This window comes from Dermochelys coriacea, chromosome 2 (genome assembly GCF_009764565.3).
Source record: "Dermochelys coriacea isolate rDerCor1 chromosome 2, rDerCor1.pri.v4, whole genome shotgun sequence".
Lineage (NCBI taxonomy): Eukaryota > Metazoa > Chordata > Testudines > Dermochelyidae > Dermochelys > Dermochelys coriacea.
This window is the reverse complement of record NC_050069.1, coordinates 207,661,887-207,669,691: the sequence shown is the minus strand read 5'-3', so window position 1 is coordinate 207,669,691 and position 7,805 is coordinate 207,661,887. Positions and strand designations below refer to the sequence as shown.

The 7,805-nt window shown below is 41.1% G+C and overlaps 1 protein-coding gene across 3 annotated transcripts in view; it reads right to left on the bottom strand.

Moving 5' to 3' along the window:
* Positions 1-1,287: 1,287 nt before the first annotated feature.
* Positions 1,288-7,805, bottom strand: part of HIBADH (3-hydroxyisobutyrate dehydrogenase) — a 136,437-nt gene continuing 129,919 nt past the window's right edge. For 2 of the 3 annotated variants that reach the window (XM_038392481.2, XM_038392479.2), the window contains exon 8: positions 1,288-2,333. In XM_038392481.2, coding sequence (XP_038248409.1) covers positions 2,175-2,333 — 159 coding nt within the window. In that variant the 3' untranslated portion in view covers positions 1,288-2,174. Of the gene's footprint in view, positions 2,334-6,934; positions 7,800-7,805 lie in introns of those variants that run through there. The other variant, XR_006279349.1, reaches the window with a different exon arrangement.

Below are 7,805 nucleotides of genomic sequence, written 5' to 3'. Positions count from 1 at the left end.
ACCCCTACACTGTCCCCCCCCATCGCCCCTAACCCCTGTACTCCCCCTCCTGCATCTACATAGGAAAATTGACCTGGATGCATGGAGCGCTTGGTATTACTCCTCACTCCCCTGCTCACAGTCCCCTAAGGGGGTGCAGAGGAATGTTGGGGAGAGCAGTATCTGTGCATCAGCACTTGCCTTCTCCTTCCATATTCCTGCTCCAGATGAAGCCAGGAGAAATATGGGCAACCTCGCTCCCACCCCCAGCACTCTCCTGCCAGCTGGAAGCCACTTCTGACTCTACACTGGCAGCAAACACCTCTGTGCTGTCACACGGCGCTCCTCTTGACCATGGCGCCCCTGGGTAGTTGCCCAGATGGCCCACCCCTAAGTCCGGCCCTGCTTAAAGACAACAGCCTCCTTCACTACCCAGTCCTGATTCATCCACGGAGCAGGTCCTCCGATTCTCTGAATGAGGCAGGAGTTTTGTGGAAAAATATTATGTGATCATGTAATTAAAGACCGTATGACAGTGCATATGCACAAGAGGAAAATAATTAAAGTTGCACAATCAATCTTAATTCTGGCAATTCCTAACTTCTGAGTATTTGACTTTGCAACCTTAATAATCTTCTTTTAATGAAATTTTTGTATGAAATATTAGGTAGATTCAGAACCACTGCAATTGAGCAGATGAATTACTTTTTATCTAATTAGTTATAGGCAGATTGATAATTTGGAAACATATGCTTGTTTTTAATAGTATAGTGCCCATACATAGTTGTAATAAGTCCTACAATAACCTAGAGCTTTATTTAGATATCAAAACAAGCTTGGAAAGGAATAAACAGAACAGTAATATTTAATGAATTTTGTATATATTGCTGCTAATTTATAAACATCTATGCCCAAATTTTCTGAGTTTTCCATGCACAACTGGTGCCTACGTTGTGCACACAATTGTTACCTGCATGTGCCTATTAAATGCACCACTGTACATGCAAAATTCTGAAAATGTAGGATGCATAGAGACCATTAAGACCCCAATACTGCAGATAACTTTACATGTGAGTTGTCTCACTGAAGTCAACAGGAATACTCATCTTCATGCTAGATGCTAGATCAGGGGTAGGTGAATGGCTAGGGAAATTAATATGCAAATATGCCACCTTACACATTTTACAATAAAAACTACAGTGCTTATGAAAGACTGACTGTAGAAGAGCAAAAAATAAATGACCTAGCACAACTTTGCAGCTATTTGTATTTTTGCAAACTTACATTTAAAAAAAACAAACAACTTTATAGCAGGCATTTACCAACATAGATTTTTATTTGATTTCAAAATAATGGGATTAATTTTATTTATATTTATAATAATCCAGTAATTATCTAAAGCAAATGTACATTTGTCAGAATTTTTAGTAGGTGCCATTTTTGACTTTTGAAAATATGACAGGGTGCAAGAAGGAAATATAAAATTGGGTTAGCCAAATATATTACTGGAGCTTTATAAGAGAGACATGTATACTATGTTATTTTAACTAAGTCTACCAGTTAAACATGCTGTAACAGCTTTCCACTAACTAACACACCCCCATAAACATAAATCTGTAACACTAATCCCAAGAGAAATCCATCACTGATCATCAGGCCCAAGCTAACAGTTAAAAATAAATAGCAAGAAAAGAAGGAAAAAAAAAAAGTTCTGTTTCTTCATTGTACGGACCCTCCCTTTTTCCATGAAGGATTTATCTTTATTAAAAGTTAATGAAAGCTGGTTTGTCACCCTATGTTATTACTATTGAAGATTAAATTTAGTTTGCACAATTTTGAGCCATAATGTCAGTTGTTTTATATGCAAATCATTGGGTACTTAGTTTAAAAAAAATACTTAACTGGATTTTGTAAATATGCTATTATGGTTCTTAAACAGTCAATGTTTTTTTTTTTTTTGTTTTTGTTTTTTATTTGACCAAATAAAGAACCGCTCTCCTGGCCTGTTTTTTTTTTTTAAGAATTGATGCACAATCCTGGAGTTTAGTGAGACCTAGACATCCAAAAGCAGACAGGTCAGTGTGGGTTCATGACTTGTGACCTTTGATTAAACCCATATACTTCTCAAATGAGCTATAAGGAGGTTCCAAAAAAATTGTTTGGTTTCTAATAGTGTCCATTGCCAACATAACAGCTCACAAGTTCTCCTCTTCACGTAAAAACTGGAACACAGCTGAGAAGTCTTTCAGGGCATAGCCCTTTGCACACATGATCCTGTATATCTGATGTGCTAGAGATCCCAGAGGAACAGGTGTTTTAGTGTTGGTAGCAGTAATCTGTGCCAAGCCAAGATCCTGAAAGCAGAAAAAACATTGGGAGAAACAACAAGGAATTAAGTAGCCATATGAGTATTATCAGCTATTACTGGCTTCCTTGTAAAGAGAAGCCACTGCCAACAAATGAAATACTGCAGCCTTAAAATTCCAGCCCTGGAAGAAGGCAGGTATTGCCTTCATTTTTTTTTTTTTGTATTGCTACGAGAGCTGCACCAGAAAGTCCAAAACAGCCTTTGATTCATTTCAAACCAAAACTGATTTTTTTTTCCAGTTTTTTCTCAAATGAAATGAATACAGAAAAAAAAATCCATTTTGATTTAAAAAGCACCTGAAATGGGGGGGAAAAAAACAACAACCCAAAACAACCTTTCATTTTTGGGGGTCTCATTCACCTTTAAAAATGTTAAATTTCTAAATGAAATACCATTAAGAGAAAAACATCAAAACTTTTTGACATTTTCCTATTGTTTCTGGCTGAAATTATTAGCTAAATTTGACACAAATTCAGTGAATAGTTTGAGCACCGCATAAAGTGTACTTTCCAGTGAATTTATGCTGAAGAACCAAATGGACCCATCAGTTTTTGGCACCAATTTGGAGCTCAGCTTTCTCTCTCAATCACTGTTTTATAAGTAAAGAGGCAGCGTGCCTAGTGGCAGGAGCAAAGGACTCTATTTCAGGATTCCTGAGCTCTGTAATTGACACTGCCACTGACCATGTGACACTTGCTTCTCGGAGCCTAAGGTTAACCATCTTCAAGTGGGCATAATAGTATTTACTCTCCTCAAACAGTCCTAGGCTAGCCTGGTCTCTTGAGCTGCATGAGGAGTTTATACCAGGAGAAAGGCACATTCTGTTTCCATCGTAGCTCTCACCTGGGGACCACTTAAGTTTTCCCTTGTCAGCTGGGAAAGCCCTGTCCATGGAGACCGTAGTAGGGTTCTGACAGAGCAGGTTCCTGGACTGTCCTGACCATGCCCATTTCTCAGCTAGTATCGCTCCACTTTCCTGGGCATATTAGCCTAAGGGTATGTCTAAGCTGCAGCTGGGAGCGAGCAGACAGACTCACGCTAGCAGGGCTCGCGCTAGCATACTAAAAATAGCAGTTTGGATGTTGTGGGTCAGGCTGGAGCTCATGAGTTTGTCTACCCAAGCTGGTAGTCTCCCTCTCTCAGCTTCAGTGTAGATCATATCCATAGGATACATCTACTTGGGGATAAAAACCCTGGGTGGCAAGAGCCGTGACTGCAGTGGTGAGTTGACTTGGGCTCATGGGGCTTGGGCTGCGGGGCTAAAAATTGCTGTGTAGATATATTGGCTCAGGCTGGAGCCCAAGCCCTTGTATCCTCCATGCTCAAGGACTCCAGAAAAGCTGTTACTGTGCTGTCTGGTCAACACACTGTTGACATCATAGGCTGGTAGCGAGCAGAAGACCGCTCTAATCCCTGAAAACCAGTATGCTGCTTTCTTGTAGAGATACCTTTTTCTATGAATGGACACGAAATATAAATGGGTTCCCCAACTCTTGAGAATGTATTTATGATTACAATTTTCCAGTGGTACACTAAATTCTGAGGGACCATTAACTAGCATCCATAGATCTTGGTATTCAACATGGATAATGAGTCCCTGCTCCAAGACTGCTGAAACACAGAGCTGCTAGTTGTTGGGGGTGTACCTGACCTTTTGCTTGACATCATAAGCACATGACCCCTAAATGGACAAGGACTTTGACTCCAGTGTAAGAAATGAGAGAAACAATTTTGCTCTTCTCTCCCATGATGGATGTGATTCCCTCACCTTCTGTGTCAGGCTGATCTCTGAAGTAGCTTCGATGCTGCTACAGAACAATATACTGCTAAGCATTATCATAAACTTCAGATTGTGACGTTTCCAGCATCTTTTCTGTAGCTGCTTGAAGCTTCTTGAACAAGACAACTTTGACTAATCAGCATTCAATAAGATGTACTTTGTATCCTCTTAAAGCAGCTGCTAGCAATACTAGCACTTTTGTAAAGGAGATGAAGACCTAAGGAAAGGAGCTATATTTACCTAAAACAACCCAATCCTGGAAACCGTGTGCCAACAGGCATCCTGCAACTTTATCAAAACATATAATCTCGGGGCGCAATCACTTATCTTCAGAATTTATATTCTGAATTTCTTCAGATGATAAAGTTGTTCTGACTGGGATCCGGCTCTTCCTGACCTTTTGGGAAAGGCAGAATCAGAATATACTTTCCGGCCCCTCTCCCCCTCTTGGGAACTGACACAATGGCTTCCAGATGTCTCACTATCAGAGACTAAAGCAATTTTTGCTGGACTTGGAAAAATATCCGTCTTTTATGGGGAAGCAGTGGCTAACATTTTTAAAAGAATGTTTGTTGTTAATAAGGAAATACTTCATCTATTTCTAGTTATTTTCTAGTCTGACCTGAATCTGATTCTGCCATTTAAAGGGAAACCCAAAGACTGTCCTGACCTAGTATCAGAAACTCTTTAGTAAAAAGAAATGGAAAGCCCTACTTCTGCCCCTACTCCGTCTGGATGAATCACCGCTGACAAGGGTCAAGATTAATATGATCTAAATCTAGCTCCTCCAGGAATCCTAAAAGGAAGGCTGTTATCAACACCTTTAATGTTAATGGGAGGAGAGGACTTCTGATCTGTAATGTCTTCTCTGTATAACCCTCTGACCCTTAAAAGGAAAAGCAATAAATCTGATCTTTGAAGTGAAATCTCCAGACCAGGGCTCATATTAGAGAGCTTGTCTAGACACTAGGTTACACTCCAGACTTTGAGACAGAAGAGAGGTAATTTCCAGAGAGGTGTCTTATAGAAAATTTGCTGCCAAAAAAACTTGGAGCCTATAACTTTGTCTGTGGGATCCATCAGTGGTGGAATACTTTAATAAAACTTTCAACTATCACCACGTTTGACATCTGAGATGAAGTTTTATGACCATCTTAGGACAACAGCTATCTTGTGTTTCAGAGTAGCAGCCGTGTTAGTCTGTATTCGCAAAAAGAAAAGGAGTACTTGTGGCACCTTAGAGACTAACAAATTTATTAGAGCATAAGCTTTCGTGAGCTACAGCTCACTTCATCGGATGCATTTGGTGGAAAAAACAGAGGAGAGATTTATATACACACACACACAGAGAACATGAAACAATGGGTTTATCATACACACGGTAAGGAGAGTGATCACTTAAGATAAGCCATCATCAGCAGCAGGGGGGGGAAGGAGGAAAGCCTTTCATGGTGACAAGCAGGTAGGCTAATTCCAGCAGTTAACAAGAATATCAGAGGAACAGTGGGGGGTGGGGTGGGGGGGAGAAATACCATGGGGAAATAGTTTTACTTTGTGTAATGACTCATCCATTCCCAGTCTCTATTCAAGCCTAAGTTAATTGTATCCAGTTTGCAAATTAATTCCAATTCAGCAGTCTCTCGTTGGAGTCTGTTTTTGAAGCTTTTTTGTTGAAGTATAGCCACTCTTAGGTCTGTGATCGAGTGACCAGAGAGATTGAGGTGTTCTCCAACTGGTTTTTGAATGTTATAATTCTTGACGTCTGATTTGTGTCCATTCATTCTTTTACGTAGAGACTGTCCAGTTTGGCCAATGTACATGGCAGAGGGGCATTGCTGGCACATGATGGCATATATCACATTGGTAGATGCGCAGGTGAACGAGCCTCTGATAGTGTGGCTGATGTGATTAGGCCCTATGATGGTATCCCCTGAATAGATATGTGGACAGAGTTGGCAACGGGCTTTGTTGCAAGGATAGGTTCCTGGGTTAGTGGTTCTGTTGTGTGGTGTGTGGTTGCTGGTGAGTATTTGCTTCAGATTGGGGGGCTGTCTGTAAGCAAGGACTGGTCTGTCTCCCAAGATCTGAGAGAGCGATGGCTCATCCTTCAGGATAGGTTGTAGATCCTTGATGATGCGTTTGAGAGGTTTTAGTTGGGGGCTGAAGGTGATGGCTAGTGGCGTTCTGTTGTTTTCTTTGTTGGGCCTGTCCTGTAGTAGGTGACTTCTGGGTACTCTTCTGGCTCTCTCAATCTGTTTCTTCACTTCAGCAGGTGGGTATTGTAGTTGTAGGAATGCATGATAGAGATCTTGTAGGTGTTTGTCTCTGTCTGAGGGGTTGGAGCAAATGCGGTTATATCGTAGCGCTTGGCTGTAGACAATGGATCGAGTGGTATGATCTGGATGAAAGCTAGAGGCATGTAGGTAGGAATAGCGGTCAGTAGGTTTCCGATATAGGTTTCCGATATCTTGTGGTCATTTGAGTCTTTAGATAATTTTTCTATGTAGACAGTCCTCTTCTCCACTTCAAGAGATGCTCTTCCTCCCTTTCTCTACAAACTCTTATTATTCATTATTATTTTATGTGCTGTGCAGTTTACAGAAAAGTGTGCTGTGCAGTTCACAGGAAAAATAAGAGTAGGTCCCTGGCCCGAAGAATTTACTATCTAATTTGAATAATGGCATGAGTGGGTGGAACAAACAAAAGGATAAATTCTCATCTAACGAATCTCTTTAAATAGACTAGGGAATGAACTGTTTAGTACCTGGAAGAGGTCACCACACCACCAATTTTCACCTTTTGGGATGTTCAGTAACGGAGAGCTCTAGTGCCTTAGCTAAATGCTTACTCAAGTAATTTTTGGATGCAGAGGGAACAATGTGTCCCCTGAGGATTGTTCAAGAAGTGTTAGAAAAATCGACTGCCTCTCCTTCCCTCTTGTGTTGCAGATTCAAGATTAGATGAAGACAGTCCGATACTTCAGCTTTGCTCTTTGGGTGAAAGGAGGAGGAGGAGGAGGAGACTCGGATGAGGGAAAATAGCAATCTGACTGTATGATTTACATTATGAACACTCTTGTGCTTTAGGAAACCTTAGCCATCCCTGACACTTGGATAGGCCAGAGGTTGGCAGCTTTATCAGTGATAGAAATTAAATTCTGATTTTGAAGAATGAAGTGCCAAATTAGTTAGCGCACATCAATTTTAATGACAGCTCACACACCTTTGCACTGATGTCTCATTTTTTCCTTTATCCTTTTCTTCTACCTTTTTTTCCCTCTTCCATCGACTGCTTTCCATCTTTCTACTCCTTCCTGTTCCGTAGTAACTTTCCTTACACCCCTCCCCAATCTGCTACTGCTCCACCGATATGCTCTATTTTATTCACACTAGAAAAATGCCTATCATAGTACCAGGGCACCAGACCCAAAAAGTTATGGGTGGCATTGAAACTGTCCATAGAGGACTCACCTTTCCACTCACTGCCCTGGTGTCCTTTATATTTTTCTTCAACTGTTTTTCACTATATGTGCAAGAAGATCAACAAAGTAAAAGTGAGGTGGCTGATGCACGGCTGGCGCTCCTTCCAGGCCCCTGCCACTATGACAGGGAACAACACTGACCCCTGCGTCAAGAAGGAGGCCCCAGGTGCCCCCTCCCAGTACACACAGACCTCTCT